Genomic DNA, 20,987 nt, shown 5'->3' on the forward strand with positions numbered 1-20,987 from the left:
TGACAAAACGCAAAGAAGGTACCAATGTGAGATTTCTAAAAATAGCCACAGCACTCAACCCAGGATTCAAGAATCTGAAGTGCTGTCCAAAATCTGAGAGGGACAAGGTGTGGATCATGCTTTCAGAGTCTTAAAAGAGCAACACACTGATGCAGAAACTACAGAACCCAAACCACAAAAAAAGAAAATCAGCCTTCAGCTGGTGGCATCTGACTCAGATGATGAAAATGAAAATGCGTCGGTCTGCCCTGCTTTGGATTGTTATCGAGCAGAATCCTTCATCAGCAAGGATGCACGTCCTCAGGAATGGTAGTTGAAGCATGAAGGAACATATGAATCTTTAGTGCATCTGGCATGTAAATATCTTGTGACACCAGCTACAACAATGCCATGCGAACACCTGTTCTCACTTTGAGGTGACATTGTAAACAAGAAGCAGGCAGCATTATCTCCTGCAAATTGTAACCCAACTTGTTTGCCTGACTGATTGACTGAAGTAGGACTGAGTGGACTTGTAGGCTCTAAAGTTTTACATTGTTTTATTTTTGAATGCAGGGTTTTATGTACATAATTCTTCATTTGTAAATTCAACTTTCATGATAAAGAGATTGCACTACAGTACTTGTATGAGGTGAAGTGAAAAATACTATTTCTTTTGTTTTTTACAGTGCAAATATTTGTAATAAAAATAAACATAAAATGAGCATTGTATTCTGTGTTGTAATTGAACTCAGTAAATTTGAAAATGTAGAAAACACCCAAAAATATTTAAATAAATGGCATTCTATTATTGTTTAACAGCACGATTAATCGCTATTCATTTTTTTAATCGATTGACAGCCCTAGTTGGAACTGTTGGTCGGATAGCACAAACATCAATAATTTTGTTATCAGGCCTGTCAGAAATCAGCCAGAACAAACGTTCTGATACCTCAGTCTGCTGTTCTGCCATGACAACAACAGCTGCTCTGTCCTGCTGACCAGCCGCTCCCCTCCTCCCCGACACCAGGGAGAGAGGAAAAGAACCATCCCTCCGGCTCCCAGATAGCTTGGCAGCCCCCTGCCCTTTCCCAGCCCTCTGGGGAGGGAAGGAGAAGAGAGACCCACAGTGACGTAGCTGTTACTCCTCTGCTGGTCTCCTCACACCCACTGCTGCCCAAGTAGCTCCCTCTCCCTAGTGCGGCATGGGAACACTTTTCCTTTGCAGCCCTATCCGTGCACACGATTTCCTCCTCAGCAGGGAGAAGAGCAGGGCTGAGCAGGGCCTCACTTTCTTGCTACAGATCTGGGGCTCCCCCACCCAGAACTGGATTAAGGCAAACCATGGCTCTAGCCACCCCAAGACACAGACCCTGGGGCTTTGCTCCTTACTTAGAGTGTGGGTTGCAGAGGGATCCCCCTCCCTGCCCAGAGAGGCAGGGGCAGCAGCCTGGATTCCCTATTTCCCCTCGGAGTGGCAGAAGGAACTCTATTCTGTTTGAGGACAAACAGGGGTGTATTTTCCCTCCAGAGGCCGCAACAGCAGCAGGCCCCCTCCAACCTTCCCTCCCTTTCCTCAATATTTACTTCAGTGAGTTTGCTGGGGTAGATGGGTGGGCTGGGTCTGCTGCATTTTCAAGCTTTTTCTCTCACTGCAGACCAGAGATTTGCATATAAAAGCAAGTAGAAATCCTGGTGTATTCATGTGACTCTAAGAAGCAGTACCCTAGGCATGGATCAGAAGTGCCTATGCCTTAATCCAGCTCTGTCCTCACCAGACACGTATCTGGTGTGTCTTGCTGACGGGAGGGCAAAAGTTTAAGAGACAGCCTGCTGGCCTTCTACTCTGACTACACTTTTGGCCCACAGTCCTTCTAGTTCTGAGTAGGGTTCTTCCAAGGGTAGGCTGGCACAGACTCCTTACTCCCCCACTCCTCCGCCGTCATTTGAAAGTTGGAACAGGAAGTATCCTCCACATGCTGTGAGATTTTTAAATAGGTCGCAAGTATGAGTGTGTGTGTGTGTGTGTGTGTATAAGACTACTTATCTATCTCTGTATGCATATACATCTTTTAGTATAGCTTGTGCGTGTATATAGTCAGATTCATAGGTTTGAAGGCCAAAAGGGATCATTGTGATTGTTCCAATGGTTAATTACTTTTTTTACTGTTAAAAATGTATACCTTATTCCAGTCTGAATTTGTCTAGCTTCAACTTCCAGTCATGGGATTGCATTATACTTTTCTCCCCTGGACTGATGAGCCTATTATTAAATATTTGTTCCCCAGGTAGATACTTATAAACTATGATCAAATCACCGTTTCTCTTTGTTATGCTAAATAGATTGAGCAGTTTGAGTCTCTCATTCTAAGGCATGTTTTCTAATCCTTTAATCATTCTCATGGCTCTTCTCTGAACCCCTCCAATGTATCTACATCCTTCTTGAATTATGGATGATAGAACTGGACACAGTATTCCAGTAGTGGTCGCATCAATGCCAAATACAGAGGTAAAATAACGGCTCTACTTTTACTTGAGGTTCCCCTGTTTTTGCATCCAAGGATTGCATTAGCCCTTTTTGACACAGCATCAGATTAAGAACTCATGTTCAACTGATTCTCCACCATGATTCCAAATCTTTTTCAGAGTCACTGCTTCCCAGGAGAGAGTCCCCCATTCTGTGAGTGTGGCCTTCATTCTTTGTTCCTAGATATATTCATTTACATTTAGCCATATTAAAACACATATTTGCTTGAGCCCAGCTTACCAGGTGATACAGATTGCTCTGAATCAGTGCCCTGTCCTCTTCATTATTTACCACTTCCCCAGTTTTTGTGTCCTCTGCAAACTTTATCAGCGATTTTGTATTTTCTTCAAGGACATTAATAAAAATGTTAAATAGTGTAGGGTCAAGAGATGATCCCCACGGGGGCCCCCCTGGAAACACACCTGTTCGATGATGGTTCCCCATTTACAATTACATTTTGATACCTAGCCATCTTTTAGTCCATTTACTGTGTGCCACGTTAATTTTATATCTTTCTTATTTTTAATCAAAATGTCATGCAGTACCAAGTCAAATGTCTAAGTATATTTTATCAACACTATTACCTTTATTAAGCAAACTTGTAATTGCATAAAAAAAATCAAGTGAGTTTGACAGGATCTATTTTCCATAAACCCATGCTGACTGGCATTAATTATATTACCCTCTTTAATTCTTTATTAATCAAGTTCCATTTCAGCCACTTCATTATCTTGCCTGGGATCGATGTCAGACTGACAGGCTTCTAATTACCCAGGTCATCCTGTTTACCCTTTTTAAATATTGGCACAACATTAGTTTTCTACCAGTCTTTAGGAACTTCCCCAGTGTTCCAAGGCTTATTGAACATCAGCATTAATGGTCCAGCAAGTTCCTTGGCCAACTCTTTTAAAGCTTTTGAATGCAAGTCATCTTAATCTGCTGATTTTAACATGTGTAACTTTAGTAGCTGCTATTTATCACCCTCCAGGAATAATAGTGGGATGGAAAAAGTGTTATCGTATGCTATAACTATGTCATCTGTTTTCCCCCAAATACAGAACAGAAATATTTATTGAACACTTCTGTCTTTTCTGCTTTATTATTGATAATTCTACCATTTCCACCTAGTAATGGACCAATACCATTGTTGGGTTCTTTTTGTTCCTAATATATTTTTAAAAACTCCTTCTTATTGTTCTTAACTCTGCTAGCCATAGATTTCTCCTTGCCCCTTTGCTTCCATTATCAATTTTCTACAGTTCTTAGCTTCTGACCTATATTCATTGCTATCAACTTCCCTTTTCTTCCATTTGCTGTATATTATTTTTTAATTTTGTATCGACTATCTTCACTTCTCCACTAAACCAGGTTGTTGTTTTTTAAGTAGTATGGCCTTCTTCCTCAATGGTGGTTTTGGGGCATCCAGTAAAATATTCCAAAATAATTCCTGATTATCATTCGCATTTTTCTGACTAAATTCTTCCTCCCAGATGATTTGGCTCATAGTTGTTTTCTGCTTTGTGAAATTGGCTCTTTTAAAGCATCTGTGTGTGTGTGTGCATCTATACATGTATATGTGTATATGCATATATTTATATATATATAAAACTGGTCTGGACTTAATTCTGTTTGCACATTTAAATTTGATCAAGACATGATACTTGTACCTAACTTACCATTATTTTTTAGTTCTGTGATCAGTTCCTCTTTATCTGTCAAGATGAGGCCTAATATAGAATTCTGTCATGTTAGATGCACACTTCTTAAGGTAGGAAATTATCATCTCTGATGTTTAGGAATTCCAATGATGTTTAGTACTGGCAGCATGAGCCTTCCAGCATACGTCTCTCAAATTGAGGTCCCCAGTGATCACACTGTATTTCTCCTACACAGTGTAGCCAGGTGCATAATGTGCTGGTCATGCTGATCCCTAATATGATTTTGTGGCCTGTAGCAGACACCAACTAATACCCCATCTTGTGCTTTATCTGTTAGGACATTGATCCATAAGCATTCAAGATGATTTTCTTCCGAGTTATCAGTGATTCGGTAATAGACAAGTAGTCATGTATCTATTGATAATCACGTGTATAATATGCCACTTAGGATGAGGTAATATTTAAGTTCTAAACGGCAGAGCCATGTGAAAAATAAATGTATTCCATTTTGATTCAGAAATGTCTCCTTTCCTCCATCCACTTGTGAATTTCCTTCAGAAGTCCCCTTGCCCAAGGACTCTCCTTCCTTGCACAGGCAAGATTGCGTTCTTCACCAGCCCTGGCTTTTCTGTGCACAAAAATGTCATGACTTTAACATGCAATATGTCCCAGTTCTGCAGCAATAGAAACAGCGATTTATGCCTTTGGGAAGGAGGAGATTCCCAGCTTCCCAAAAGAGGACACAGTACATCCAGAAATAATGGTGGTGACATTTTTATGCATAGAAAAGCTAACTTAGAACATGTCTAGGTTTTGATGGATCTCTCTCAGCCCTGTACTGTTGGATTCATAGTACAAGTAGGCTTGGAAGGATTCAATTTTTATCATGAAAAGTCTATAACCCTTATGGTCTATAACCATTTTATGAAATGTCAATTTCATTGTACATGCAAAAACTGAGAAAAAAAATTCCAGTGATGATGATCCAAATTTACAGACAGGCAAAGTAAGAAAAACACTGCTTGAGAGCTTATTCGAGTTTAAGACTATTTGCTTTCTATATTTTGACACGCAGTGTTGACAATTTGTGTTTTAATGGTCATAAAGTTTAACTTTTTGAATCTCAGCATCTACTGTCATTAAATTCTCTGACCTCCTCATTGTCTGACACACACACCCTAACTTTCCCCAACTGCGAAAAATTTAATTGATAAAAATTGGGGGGGGGGGGGGGGCGGCTCTGAAAACTGAAATCAATAAAAACAAATGCTTAAAAATAAACTTTTATATTATCTGACAAAATTATAAAAATCAAATTCCACCAAGACAAAGTATAAGGCATCTGGCTTTACAAGAGGAAGCGATACAAGAAATAAACTCAATGCAAGTTTTAAAACATTCCTTAAATAGTTTTTCAGTAACACGGCTAGCGTAAGCAAAATGCAGGCTGGTGCAGTGTGGCATAGAAATTTTATCAGGGTAGAACTTCATATGTCGCTACCTGTGAATAAGGTGCCTATTCCAAACTTCGGCTGCTAAAACCTTTCTAGCACATTGCGTGATCAAGTCTATTATATAAATAGTTAGTCATAGGTATGTCTTACATCAGTGCCTTATTCCTGCTAAACCAGGTGCATCTTCAGAGTTACAGAGGAGGGCTGCCATGACCTCTGGATTAGGCTCTATGGGGATTGAGTTAGGAAAGTCCCAGAGAGGTTGCATAGCCAAATACAATGCAGAAATCAAATGAAGGGAGAGATGAGTGTGGAGATGTTACATTAATTGTATTTGTTCCAGACCATTTGAATGCTTTTAATATGAAGGAAATAATTCTCTGTTGTGTGGCTGACCTGGCTGGTGCTGTAGATTAAGCATATGACTGTGTTGTGCTTTGCGGTGGTGGTGTGCAAGGGTGGACAGAGGACATTTGCAGAACTCCCCCTGAGAGTGAAAGGGGAAAGCAGGATCTCTCCATAGTTCAGTGAAAGCTAGGGGAAGGAGACCAGCCGTAAACCTCATTTTTCTCAGGGGGGCCATGATCTGCAGTGTAGAGGCTGTGTCTAGTCCCCAGGAAACCACCATAAATGCTGCCATTAGCTCTAGACGTCAGCTGAGGTTGCACAGTGTTTTAGTTCAGAGCACCCAAGTGCATTCAGAGCTCCTTCCTTTGGAGCGACCCCCCGTCATCCTCCTCCTACTGACCTTTTGCAGAGGACACAAAAGGCAGACACTGTTTCTGTTTGTTCTTGTTGCACCGGCCCAGAGAGGAAGAGATGGTCCAGTTAGGGTAACAGCTGAGAACTTGGAAGACATGACTTTGATTCCCGGCTTCACCACAGACTTCCCATGTAACCTCGGGCACATCACTTAGCCTCTCTGCGCCTCCGTTCCCCTTCTGTAAACTGTGGATAATAACACAGCCTGCTTCATGGGGTATTGTGAGGGGTGTTGCATTATAGACTGTCAGGTGCTCAGGTACTACTGTGCTGGGAGCCACATAAGATACATTTGTCCTGAAATGAGGACTGGCTGTGGTGGTTTTGTGTTGTAACAACTCCAAGACCTAATACTCTCTTTATCACTGCCTATCATGCTGACCAATATTGTCTCATTGTTACTTTGCCTTCCCCGTCTGTCTGTCTGTCTCTTGTCTTATACTTGGATTGTAAGATCTATGGGATGGGACACATCTTTTCTTCTGTGTCAGTACAGCGCCTGGCACAACGGGATCCCAGTCCATGACTGGTTTCAGAGTAACAGCCGTGTTAGTCTGTATTCGCAAAAAGAAAAAGAGTACTTGTGGCACCTTAGAGGCTAACCAATTTATTTGACCATGAGCTTTCGTGAGCTACAGCTCACTTCATCGGATGCCATGACTGTGGCTCTTGGGTGCTATGGTAATATAAATCATAATTATGGCTGAATTTGAAGGAAAGACATGGTAATATTTTCTCTTAAAACAGCTGAGATCTGTTATTTCAATGTCAAATGGCTTTTTTTAAACAAATCATCAATTCACTGGCTTGTTTGCTCATTTATCCTGAAAAAATCTTGTTTCTTTTCCTTGTATTCTGTTTCAATCCAGAGTAACATACAAACATTTTTCCCCATCTCCTCTCTGTATTTGTATTTGTCCTTCAGCTTTACACTTTGCAAAATCAGTAAGGGCTTTTTAGCATCCTAAAATATGGTTTAAAAAAACCCAGAATCTGTGAATCTTCTCCTTCCTAAAATGCAAGACACGCACAATATGGAAAGGAAAATTGGCTCTCTAGAAAATGCGGATAGTTTTATAAACAGTCAAATCATGTACTTTTTCTCTCCTTTCAGACACTTGCTACATTATTATGTTCTGTTCTAATTAAATCATCAGATTGAATTATCAGATGAAATGTTTTTGATTCCATTGTTTCCTGAACAGGTTTGGTTAAATTAATAAACCATATGTTTCATTTTATAAACAAGAAGGGGAAAAAATCCTGTTTTGCCCATTCATCAATCCAGAAACCCTCAAAATAGAAGCTGAATAGAAAATGCTAGTTAGTACATAATCATAACACATTCTTCCCTTGTGCCCCGGAATAATCGGAACAAAGTCCTATTAAATCATAAACTTTGTGAATATTCTTTACTGTGAAATAGCAGCATTATGAAATCAGTATCCTTATAGCGGGCCTGGGCCCTGATCTTCCAACCATTCCATGGCCCGATCCAGCGGAGTCTTTTATCACATGTGTTAGTGAAATCAGCAATGGCATTAGAGCGATTACAGCCATGCACTATGCTTAACTGGATCAGGGTTCAGGTTCACAACGTTGGAAACAATGGCAGCTCCGTACACAGAGTGGCTGCAGGATCACTGTCAGGCTCTTAGGCACAAGTCTCTAAATGACGAGTCAACAAAAGCTAGAGGGACATTACAAGTATTTGGGGCCTATTCAGCCTGTTGTCCCTTTATTTTATGTCTCCTGTGACGGTTACTGGAGAATTGCTTTTTAAATCAATCCTTGCTGCAGTAAAACAAACTCCGAGGAGGCCTGGATGGGCTTCTTTTGAGACTAGCCACTACTTAACTGGACAGTGTGTTTGCTGCTGATTGACACAAGCTCCCAAGATCTAAGCATGCACCCCGTTCCGAAAGACTTTGAATGGAATGGAACGATAAAGCAAGTATCGTCAAGGGGACTGTATGGGTTAAGTGCTCTCTTTTTCTCTGGAGAGAACTAGACGGCTCCATTGGACACTGGATAGAGTCAAACCTACCGGCGGTGCTTGTGTTGCAGAAAGGGAAAGTTAATGCCTCCGCCCCCACCTAAACTAGCCCACACTAGGTAGACGGCACATGAGCCCCATGCAGCCACTGGCTCACGCTGCAGGGCTAAGTGTTGAAAGAACAGAGCACAAGTAGGAGAGAGGAACAGGCAGTAGGCTCAGAGGAGAGCGACAGAGGCCAAGGGTGAGAGAGAGGAGCTGTTTCTTGGGAACAGTGACTTAATGGTGTCCTAACTGGGGTTTCTGGAAGTGTCATTGCCTGTGGAACGCTGCAGTTTTGGCCACCTCCGTTCAGAGTAATCAGGACATTTGCAAATAGGTAAATTACACTTGAAACGGCCACGAGTTTGACTTGCCAGTTTCTTTTGCAGGGGGAAAGTCTACTGCTACACATCAATTGCTTCACAAGCGTATCTCGCAAAGACAAGAAGATTCTGTTCTCTCATTTTGCACCCGTTTGTTGTAAAGCGAGAGTGACAAATGCACAGGATACATTTAACAGGTCCATCACACTGGAAATACTGGAGATGCACGTGTTTAGCCATTTGCAGCATGTTTTTATGGAGAAAGCACGGGTGTTTGGTGACGCAGCAGCACGTGACATGGCCAGACAGGAAACCCAGAGCTGGAAATAGACTTCATTTTCTCCCCAGTGCAGCTGCGACTCTTCAGGAGTCAAATGTTTGTATGTGTACGCTCAGGGAGCCAAGTTAAGATGGGTGTGTTTTCACTTGTCGTGGAAAGTGGAAGTGGGAAGGATAATATTGGAAACAGTGCACAGACTTAGTGGTCTGGGTGACACCCTGAGCCTTTCCTGTCAGCAAAGGCCAGATCCTTAGTCCCTGCTGAGTGTCTTGAGGTACTGTAGCATGCAATTCTTTGTGGCTCAAGGGTTATATTTGGAAAGAGGGTGTGAGAATTTGTCCTGAATTATATATTTTAATCACGACTCTTTTAAAAGCTTGGGAAAATATATAGCCCTTATAGCGGGAGACCAGTATGTACTTTATAGACAGCATATTAGTGCCATCTAGTGTTCTCCATTCGTACGCCTTTACATTTCAGTTATTAGACCAATATTTTTTTGAGTCATCCTGAATGGGCTGAGCTCTTGAGTGCATACCAGCATAGAGCATACCCTGGGTCAGTGCCCATACCCCGTCCTCCTCTTTTGTAGGCAGCTGAAATAACGAGCAGTTCAGCTCAAGCTAGGCTATTCCTAGGGTTTCCCTCCTGGACATTCCCCCCTCAAATCCTAGCACACTCTGGCCAGAGAGCAACTTCCACCTTCTTTATATCTGAGGTGGGATTAGAAAGCCACAGCGTCCAGAGCGAGGCAGCAGGAGTCAGTCAACAGTTCCACACAAAGAAAAGGAGGACTTGTGGCACCTTAGAGACTAACAAATTTATCTGAGCATGCTCTGCAACCCCCGAGCATGCTCAAATAAATTTGTTAGTCTCTAAGGTGCCAGAAGTACTCCTTTTCTTTTTGCGAATACAGACTAACACGGCTGCTACTCTGAAACCCGTCAGTTCCACACAGTGTTCCTCCCAGAAACCAGCTAGGAAGCATCAGCCAAAGAGCTATGTGCCTGGTTACTGACATGCCCTTTCTTCCTTTTGAGACATTTGAATGACAAGCAATGTCTATGTTTCCCTGCAAAGCAGGTGAAGAAGAGTATAAAATACCCTTCGTTTATTATGCACTAGTGGGCATAAAAAAGAAACCATATAGTGTCCCAGTAATAACTCTTAGATCTGATATAGGGCATTGGATCTTCAAAGTGTTTAGCAAACGTTAGCTAATTCTCCCAGCACCGTGTGAGGCAGGGAAGAATTATTGCTCCCATTTTAGGCATCAGGCAATTATAATACAGGAAAGTTGCACAGGGAAATTAAGACCCAACGGTTTAAAAGTGCACTGAGCACTTGTGGGTGTGCAGAACTCTCAACGTGCAGAGGGCGGGATATGTAGGCCCATCCGGGGAGTGAAGATTTTGTGCTCATTTGTAAAATAAATAATTGGGCCTAAGCAACTTGCCCAAAGCCACAGACGTAATGGGCCCTATTGTCTGTTATCCTTTTCCTGCACTTGGCACAGGAAAGCAACTGCGAGTGTTTAAAATCCCATTGGTTTCAGTGTAACATAGAGTAAGATATTATAGAGCTTGGGTAAGTGTGTCAAAAATCTGGCTTTTTAATGTTAAATGCAATTATTCTCCTATTCAGTTTCTCTCTGTTCTTCAGGAGAGCTTCATATCTGATCCCTTTTGTTTAGTTTGCAGTACTCCCCCGGTCAACATGAAAGTCCAGCCTGTGAACAGAACGGCTTTGCTAGTAACTTGGAACCAACCAGAGATCATCTACCACCCTCCCATTATGAACTACATGATCTCCTACAGCTGGGCTAAAAATGAAGATGAAAAAGAGAAGACTTTCACCAAGGACAGTGACAAGGACCTGGTAAAACTACAGCATCAGCAATTGACCTTAGTCTTAAGCTAGCCTTACACTGTACTTTCCTCAATAGGAGAAGGTGGGGTACAAAAGCATTTGTTATATTGAAATGAAGGGTTAGTTTTTTAAATCGCAGTGGATTGCTTTTCACATATTCCTTGCTAGCTGAATTCTACGTAGCACATCACCCAGTATACCAGAGGGTTAATTTATCGTTCACATGGTGGGCACAAAGGGAAATGGGTAGGCAGGTATTTTTTTATATACAACTGTTGAAAACTAGCTGGCTTGGGAACCAGCTCCACTCACTCTGAAAACCTTTTTGGCTTATGTGCAACTCACTGTTTTCACAGTAAGGACTGATCATGCAAAATCTGTTACTGGACTAGTGCTTCCCACTGTGCATAGCCCATTGAAGACTATTGGGACTGTCCCTGGTAGGGTTTGCAAGATCCCGGCCTGGGAGCTGGGGATGCAGTGGCCCAGGCTGCAGTGGAAAAAAGGAAGTGTGCCTTTTCCACATAGATTTCTCTGCTGGTGAGATAATAGAGGGAAGGGCAGAACAGTTCAGGTGAATGTGGAAAATACCAATCCACCAGCTCCATTTAGGATTGGATCTGTTTGTCATTCTTGTCCAAGTGGAAGCAAATACTGTACTAGTCTTTAGCATTCTTTGCATATAAAATCAAAGTTATATATTCAGGTTTGAAAGGCCTCCGTTTATTGTTAATCAAAGGAAATCTCTGGAATAAGGAAATCAGTAATTGTATATGCAGGAGCACTGAGAGGAAAATGCAGGAGCACTGAGAGAAATTTCTAATGACTGTTATTTTTTTTCAAATACACAGTCCTCTGGGCCCATTCAATCAGTTATAGAATAATACTTCTCTTATTCTTTCAGATGAAGATTTTTTTACTTCATTTCCATTTATATTTTCAATTTCCCCACTAGACATTGTTATCTAGGTCACATTAGGGATTGATGTACTTCATGAAATCAGAGAGGAATCTATTGAAAGACACTCAAGGTTATGAAGGTTGTGATGTATTGTAACCTCTCTCTTGTCATAACGTCACATGCTTAAGGGAGATTTTTTTTCATCAGTAATGAGAATGGAGTACATTAAACAGCAGGGACAATTTGGGCACAAATACAGTGTCTTTTTTATATAAAAATAACGAAATATGCAGGGAATTCAATGAAGTGATAGCTTCAAGTGAATGGCAGTAAACCTAGCTCTGGAAAAGGGGTAAAGGAGGAGGTAAAGGATTCAGCCAAAGTTTAGATTAGGGCCAAGAGAGAGGCATGGCAGAAAAACATCCTTTGACAGTGAAATATAATTTACTGTCAAAGTACTTGTACTGTGGCAGAGGAAATTGGGAAGTCCAATTGCTTGAGACATTTGAAACTAGACTAGAAGATAGTGCACTGGCCTTGCAAATGACCTACACTGATACTCAGTGCTATTAACTTCCTCTGCTGCAAGGCCCAGAAAGGAGCAATTGCTGGCAAAAAGGGGATCAAGGAGCACACAGAGAGTGACTGAATGGCTGGGTAGCCAGGCAGCATCTCCGGAGCATCCATGTGCATATTCAAATACTCACATTGTAATGGTGATGGTGGACTGGAAGGTGATTCCCAGCCCAGGGCAGCCATTCAATGTGGGGGCACCATATGCAGCAAATTGCCCCAATCATCCCTGCTGTTCACTGCAGATTAAAGCTCCTGGCCTAGATACTGTGGTGGTCGGTAGCTGTATGTTCATATCCCGGTTGATGGGAAACACCCTTTTCTCCCCCACCACATGTTTTTATTTTAATTTTTAAAAGATCAAGTAACCTGCTTGCAGTTTTTTGAGCAGTGAGGAGTCGCAAACATGTGTGTTAGTGTGGTAGCTAATGCATCATGGGTGAAATTCTCCCCTGTGCAGAGAGCTAGCGCAAGCCCTGTGCACCATTTAAGTCGCGCTAAGGTCCAGCAGCTTACATAATGCACGGGCCAGCAGCTGGACCTCTGCACAGGGGTTAATGTTGCCCTTTAGAAATAGTCTTGTCCTACATGTTCTGTGTTAGCACAGTACTCTGTATTGTACAAATTGATCATGGAGAGCCCTTTGGGGGGAAAATCTGAATAATATCTATTTCTTTTAAACAGAAAGCCATCATTAGCCATGTCTCACCTGACATCCTTTATCTGTTCAGAGTTCAAGCAGTTTGCCGAAATGACATGCGTAGTGACTTTAGCCAGACAATGCTCTTTCAAGGTAAAAAAAACATCTGTTTAAAATTATGATTTTTTTCCGCCTGCTTAACATTCTTTTGCTGACCAAAATGCGTACATGGAATAATATTACAAGGGGTCTGGGTGTTATAAACAGTGCTAATTTCCAACTCTGATCAGCTGAGGTTAGCAGAACATTCATTCAAAAGAGAAGGGCTCATTGGCAGACTCTTCTCAGTGATAGGTTGTCAGCTCCTATAATTACTTTCCATCTCCCGCTGAGTGATCCTTTAGAACCTGGATTTGATGATCTCCGGAGCGTATAGCAAGTCCCTTTTATTAGCCCAGGTTTTCCAGAAGGAGGAGATTTGTGATGAGTGTGGTCTTGGCTTTGATGGCTGTGAGAATCCTTTGTTGGTATTGTACCAATTTGTTTGTTTTGTTTTGTTTAATTATGTTTAAATTTTGTATCTGAGTTTAGAGCATGCTTGTCAGTGCCTTTTAGAAATCTGACTGAATATAAATATATGTAACCTTATTTAAAATCAGCCCCTAGCTACCTAATTAAAAAAATAAATCAAAGGTAGCATAGCTCACTGCTGTGAATCATAAGAATTACTGTAGCTGTAATCCACATGTAGCAAGGATTAGGTCTGGTTAGTGTCTGTATGGGATGAAGGAAGGCCCAACCTTACAAGACAACAATGTGCACAGATTCTTATTCCTGAACACAGACTCATTGATCAACAAAAGCAAGATAGTTTAAATTGGTGACAAAAATTGTTTGTCAAACTCTCAGCTCTCATACATTTCTGCTTCAATTACTGTGAGTAGTGTGGTAAGTCTGAGACCAGGAATACAACTTAATTTTTAAAAATTATAAATCCAAGTCATAAGAAAAAGCAAAGAGTTAAATCACTTGAGTCAGAAGTTATCCATTAAATTGACAGAGACATTTTTAAGGGTGACCTTTGGAGAAATATGGGGGTTTCTAACCTCTGATAATCTGATAATCCTTAACAGCTGAAACTGTCTATGAAAAGTCAGGCAATGGTCACGATTCACTTCTCAGATCCACAAGGTGCCGATTTTGTCTCTGGTTAGGGTGACCAGATGGCAAGTGTGAAATATGGAGATGGGGGTGGGGGATAAGAGGTGCCTATATAAAACGGAGCCCCGAATATCAGGACTGTCCCTATAAAATCGGGACATCTAGTCATCCTACCTCCAGTATTATGTTGTCACTGCAAGTGCCACATCTAGCCCGAGTGTGGACGGGGAGGTTTTATCATATCTAGTATCTAATGAATGTATACTATACACTTTACTGTGGTATCTGAGCACCTGGATCTTCTCTGTGGATCTGAGGGGAGAGTTTTGGTCTTTGTTTTAAGTGCCCAACAGGATCAGAAGTTTGTGTACTGGGGACCTTTCATCTCAGCTCTTTAAGCTAAGGGTGAAAGAGACTGAGCCGCGGAAACTTGACCATGATACTCATTTGATTATAGGCAAAAGAGCCTTTTGGACAGCTTCCCAATTACATGAAGAGATCTATAATGGAGGCTATACACACACCAGTATGGCAATGGCAGGTGGTGATGTGTTTCCCTCCTTAGCCATTCCCCCTCCCCCCTCCAAAAAAGTAGGGCAAGTTCTTTCAATTTTACACTGGCTCCAGAATCTAAATTTTAAAATAACTCCTCAGAAGGTTTTATCACACTGTATCTTGCTTGTTGGCATTGTTTGGTTGTTTATGCTAATGCTAGCCTGCATTCATCTAGAAGTTTAAACTGATACACTCAGATTGGTGGGATGTGTGTGGGGAGGTGGGGGGGACCGGACAGTACATTGGGATGGTTAATATGTGATTTAATTTGTCTAGCAGATGATGTACAATTTATATTTCCTTCACCCTCTATAAACTAGTCATTATAAATAAATAAGAAAATAAGAAAAACCCTGTTTCTTGATGGCTGGCAGTGTTTTAAAGTATTTTATTAAAGTTTTATTTTGAAACATTGCTCACTCACATACACACTCTAAACAAACCATAAACATGTACCTAATTACAAACAATACACAGCATGTTCCATGACAAATGAACCTGGAATACATTTCTCCCCCACTGTCACTGAGGGATGTATAATTGCTTACGACAAACTCAATTCCTTAAATTTAGCCACTCTAATATTAATTCTGAATACCAGGGACTGGAATCTGATTTCATTTATATCAGCCTAAATTGAGATGAACAACGATGTAATATGTTTTAAGGTCAGTAGACATTATGATCATTTAGTCTGACCTGCTGCATAACTGGGCCATAGATTTTCACCTAACTTGTGGTTGAGTAAGAACATATATTTTATGGCTCAGTAGGCAAAGGCCAACATTTTCAAAGCCGAGTAGCTAACATGAGGCTTGTAAATCCATATTTAGGCGCTAATATGGATTTAGATGAATAACTTCAGGCACCTTAGCCTGAAAATGTTGGCCTGACTCTCAATTTACGCTGGAGTAGTTGGGACCAGAATTTGGATTTGGTTGTACATATCAGGCCACTTCAGACATTTTTTTTACTCGTCTGTGGTTACCATCTTACACACCAGCTGCTGTTTCCTCTATAGCAATCCCTAGGCACACTCAGCAGCAATAAGAACAGGAGGACTTGTGGCTAACTAGAGACTAACAGATTTATTGGAGCATAAGTTTTCGTGAGCTACAGCTCACTTCATCGGATGCATGCAGTGGAAAATACAGTGGGGAGATTTTATATACACAGAACATGAAACAATGGGTGTTACCATACATTGTAATGATAGAGATCAGGTAAGGTGAGCTATTACCAGCAGGAGAGCAGGGGAAAAACCTTTTGTAGTGATAATCATCGTGGGCCATTTCCAGCAGTTGACAAGACCGTGTGAGGAACAGTAGGGGGGGAAATAAAAATGGGGAAATAGTTTTACTTTGTGTAATGACACATCCACTCCCAGTCTTTATTCAAGCCTAAATTAATGGTGTCCAGTTTGCAAATTAATTCCAATTCAGCAGTCTCTTGTTGGAGTCTGTGTTGTTTTTTTGTTGAAATTTTTTTGTTGAAGAATCAGTAGCAATGGCTCTCAAGGTTTTGACATTTTTAGACGCCTTTAATTTCAGAGAAATTGTTTAGCAAGAATAACTGCATTTTTTCAGCTTCATATCCCACATAAATATTATCCTTCTTTGTTTCCCAGCTAACACTACTCGAATATTCGAGGGGACCAGAATTGTTAAAACAGGAGTGGTAAGTAGTAGACATAAATCAGTGCAGCAAATGTAAAAGCAGTTGTAAATTGTGCCATAATACCCACCAGGTGGCAGCATAATGTTGTAGATCTACTGTAGTGATTTGGGAGGGTGTTACTTTATTTAAATCCTGAGCAAAAGTTTTAATTGCCTGTCTCCGCACATGGAATAGCTTTATAGCTTCATGATTCTGTAAGCTTTCTTTGGAGAGAAAATATGTAATCCTAATGATGACTGAGAATATGCTTAATTTCTTTTAATAACTAAATGAACAGAGGTTCATGCAATAGGAACCAGGCAGTGGTTTGGCATGTGGCATCTGCAGTCTTCCAATGCTGTGGAAATATCTACTTTTGTGTAAATTAGGCCTTAGAAAATTATTTATTGTAATTCTTTATTTCATGTTACTTGAGGCTGTAAGTATTAACTAAGGTGAACTTTCAACAGCTCTTCTAATTTCATATTCCAAAACCCAGAAAGTGCAATAAACGAATATATTTTACACTACTTAAAAATGCTGTTTTAGTTCTGAAAGAACATAGTTATGTACAGTGCTGTAATGTCAATCAAATTTATGGACTGAATTCAAATTAGAGAAGTTAGGCTAAGTACTTTGTTTCTGGTTTCACTCAGTCCCATTCTGAATGGTAATACCCCAGTAACACAGACCTTGAACAAGAATGATTAACATATTTCAGGGATAATGTAGAGATGTACTAGATATACAAAATCTGCTGCCAACTTTTACTTCTTCAGCCCAACTCTGAGACTAACGGAGAATGCCAGAGAAAAGCACATTTCTCAAAGCTATAGAGGTTCAGATTGATAAGTATCCAGAAGTTCAGATGCTTATTTAAAGTTTGAGCTCAAGATCTCAGAAGAACAGACTCTCCCTTGAGATCTCCACTTCTTTGTGATTGCAGCTGGGTCAGAAAGAACATGAGAGCAGTCTTTCTTGTTTTGCTGCAGCATTTCAACTTCCTGGCCTGGCTGAAACCAGGAATAGCACAGGGATGCAGAAGTATTATGTCTAAATATACTAAGCTTTTAAAACTCTAAAAATATTTGGGGTCATGGACATTCTATGGGTTGGGTGAAGGTTCAGCTCAGTGCCCATGTTACCCATGTTTGCTGTCCCTCATAAATGCATTTGCAGCATAACCTCCACTTTATTTTTGTTGATTGAACGGGTAACATGAAGTGTAAGTGCAGCCTGGTCCAGTGGCCTGAGCACAGAACTAAACTCTAATCCCGGCTCTTCCACAGAATTGTTCTGTGTCTTTGGACAAATCAGCGAACTTCAGTGTCTTTAGGGTGATCACCACTACAGGCAGCCACCGTAAAAGCGAAATTCATCTAATGGTTTTCAAACGTTTAGCCAGGTTTTATTCTGGATAGATCATATGTGTACAAAGTTGATCATTTTAGGGTTGCTGATCACCTTGCAGCTACTCGGGCTGCAACTCTGGGTCACAATTCAGCCCCTGCTTCCCTCTAGCGGCATTGGGGAAATAAACTGTGCCAGCCCTTTTTCTGGTACAGCTTGCTGCTCTCTCCCCCTCTTCCCACCCCCACCCTCGGCTCTGCTGGCCAGTGAGTTGTGAGGGCAGAGTGAGTTGGGCAGGATGGGTAGAAGAAACCTGTGGTGAGGACTAAGGGCTGGTGATGGTGGTAGCCAGCTCAGGGCAATAAGGAGGCCCTGTATGCCCTTGTATTGCCCTGTGTTGGTGCACAGCCAGGGTCTCAGTTGAGATCTTTTGAAGAATGATGATGCCAAGCTGTGCCATAGTGCCAAACCTTAGCAGAATAACGCCAACCTGTGCAGGGTAACTAACAAGATTAGGAAAGAATAGCAACTGAGTCCCCCGATCCTGCAATCAGATCTGTATGGAAGGACCCAAGGGCTCTTTGTGAGAGCAAAGGATGCCACATGTTTGGATCTGATTGCAGGAACCAGGCCCGTTATAACAAAATTAGGGACATTTGAATAGCTGCTGCAACACCGCTTTTATTTTAAGGTAAAATGTACGTGATTTCACATTTTAAAAGTTTTTTAGTCTACGGTTTCGAGAATTGGCATAGTGAAAGTCATTAAACTTTTTAAAAATATACTCCCTCCCCACCTCCCGAAAGGAAATGTTCTTCAAAAGTCGCTATGGAAGGGGAGAGGTCGAGTATAAAATGAAGATAAGAGTAATGAGATATTGCTGTAATTGTTGTTTGGAAACGGCAAATGCAAGAACGTTTGCCTCTCTTGGGAATGTCTACACTGCAGTCAGAGATGTCACTGCAGCTGGTGTAGACATAACTCGAGATCGCTTTGATCCAGCTAGATCAAAGCGAGCTCCAGTAACAGCAGCAGTGAAGCCATGGCATGGCTGCTCAGGTACCTACCCAGGGTCCCACGTGGGGTTGTATAGTGTGGGTACATCAAAGCTAACTCGAGTACGTGTATGTGGTCTGTGATCGCACCAGAAGGCCTGGTTGACATAATCTGTGTCGTTTGCCTTGTGACTTTTTAAATGCTTGTGCTTGTGCTGTTTCTGGGTAGATTTGACTCCAGATTATTGTATAAATATACTTGTCTCATTTGAACAGAATAATGGGCAGAATGGAGTGTTTGGAAAGAAAAAGAAAACAAAAGGAAAAAAGAGCCGAGGTAGCATATCGGGTACTCCTACTGACACTCTCTCTGGTGTGTTTTCTTCCCTTGTCCCCTCTGGTGGTGTCTTCAAGCCTACAGCTTCTCCTGCTTCTTCAGCTGACATGGCTCCCATCAGTTCTGGATCTTCTACCTGGACTACTTCTGGTCTTCCTTTCTCCTTTGTTTCAATGGCAACTGGAATGGGACCTTCATCCAGTGGAAGCCAAGCAACCGTGGCCTCCGTGGTGACCAGCACGTTGCTTGCCGGCCTTGGGTTTAGTAGTGGCGGTATTTCCTCCTTTCCTAGCACTGTGTGGCCAACCCGCCTTCCTAGTGCTGCTTCTACCAGCAAACAGTCAGTTAGGCCAGTGCTTACAACTCCTGAGGCTTTATCTTCTCCAGGACCAGACAGTGATTCTGCTCTGACAAAAGACAATGAAGGAGCAGAGGAAGGAGAAAAGGATGAGAAGAATGAAAGTGAGGATGGCGAAAGGGAACATGATGAAGAGGGTGAAAAGGATTCGGAAAAGAAAGAGAAGAGTGCAGTGACAGAGGCTGCCGAGGTACAAAATAACACTGAGACCACACTAACGACCATTTCCCCTAATAGAACTGTAGAGGAGGAAGGAAATAAAACCATACCTGGTCAAGAGCAAAACATTTTCCCAACAGATAAGAGTCCTGAAGAAGAGAGGGTTACTGAAACAGACACTCAGCCCCAACCTCTGCCCTCCACCCAAGTGCCACCAGCATTCACAAATGAACATTATGTAGGGCAAATCCCAAAGGGACCAGAGACAACATCAAGAAAAGCTTTTCCCAACGACCGCAGGTTTCCAGAGGAAAATCCATCTGATAACAGATTTATCACCATTAACCCAGGTGAGTGATCCTGGGGGAGGGATGAGTGGGAGCTGTGTTTACTGCCTTATTTCAGAATCCCGTTGAAAAAGTTATAGGGACTAGATTCCTCACTGACTGACACCCCACATGATCCCATTAGCAGCAATAGGGTAAGTCAGTGCAGGACTCAGCCCACAAATGATGTTAGAATTCTGGGGGGGCGGGGGGGATACCCAGGGGAGGGAGGTTATTGTGTTAGGAAATGACCCAGCATCCAATTAAAAACGTGTGCTTCTAGCTGGAAAATGAAGTTTGGCAAGAAATTAGCCTCCAATATGGTTGTCTGCTTTAGGAGTTTTGTTGTTAGAAATTAATATAGCTACCTATAACTGTGAAATTATCTTTGAACAATGGCCGCTGTCTTATGCATATTTGTTTTTCATAAGCAGTTTGTGACATATGTATGAAGTTATTTATGCATAAGGTTTTCACTGCTTAGGTCAAGCATATCTGGCTGGCTTCTTTCTCACCACGCACTCACAGGCCTCAATCCTCCAGCCTGATCCACAGAGACGGCCCTTTGTATTTCACAGAGTCCATGGAAGTTAAGGGGGTTCTGCACAGGGGGATGTGGATCATGTGGATCCAATTACAGGGTTTACCTTGGCCTCCCACTGAGGTTTCAATGAGATGACTGTCTGAGTGACTGTAAAATGATGTTTGTTTGTTTGTTTTTAAAAATCGCTGTTTATTTTGCAGACCTATAGTATGTTTAGTAATTTTGTTTTTCCAGCAAAGCTGTTGTGGAGTTAGAATACTGTGAAAAAGCATCTTAAATATTTAGTTCTTTTACATTTATAAAGATTAAAATCCAGACCTTTTATGCTAAGTTACAGCTCAGAATCAATTTTCACGGCTAACTTTAAAAAAATCAACCCCCCCCCCCCAACCTTTAATGATGTTTGTTATCGAAATGCTGATCCGACTCTAATGCTGCAACTCAGGACTGTTCTGCAAGAAACCAGACGAGCAGCAGTGGAGCGGTCGTGCTCTGACCCCGGTTTGGCTGACATTTTTTTATGCAGACTCTGCTGATTTTCT

The 20,987-nt window shown here is 41.6% G+C and overlaps 1 protein-coding gene across 7 annotated transcripts in view; it reads left to right on the top strand.

Moving 5' to 3' along the window:
• The window catches only part of PTPRG (protein tyrosine phosphatase receptor type G), a 610,647-nt gene that overhangs the window by 480,097 nt on the left and 109,563 nt on the right, over positions 1 to 20,987 (top strand). For 4 of the 7 annotated variants that reach the window (XM_037903817.2, XM_037903819.2, XM_043550713.1 and 1 more), the window contains exons 9-12: positions 10,715 to 10,899; positions 13,049 to 13,157; positions 16,348 to 16,397; positions 18,998 to 19,925. In XM_037903817.2, coding sequence (XP_037759745.1) covers positions 10,715 to 10,899; positions 13,049 to 13,157; positions 16,348 to 16,397; positions 18,998 to 19,925 — 1,272 coding nt within the window. The remainder of the gene's footprint in view (positions 1 to 10,714; positions 10,900 to 13,048; positions 13,158 to 16,347; positions 16,398 to 18,997; positions 19,926 to 20,987) is intronic. The other 3 variants (XM_037903818.2, XM_037903820.2, XM_043550714.1) reach the window with 1 other exon arrangement.

This window comes from Chelonia mydas, chromosome 7 (assembly GCF_015237465.2).
Source record: "Chelonia mydas isolate rCheMyd1 chromosome 7, rCheMyd1.pri.v2, whole genome shotgun sequence".
Classification (NCBI taxonomy): domain Eukaryota; kingdom Metazoa; phylum Chordata; order Testudines; family Cheloniidae; genus Chelonia; species Chelonia mydas.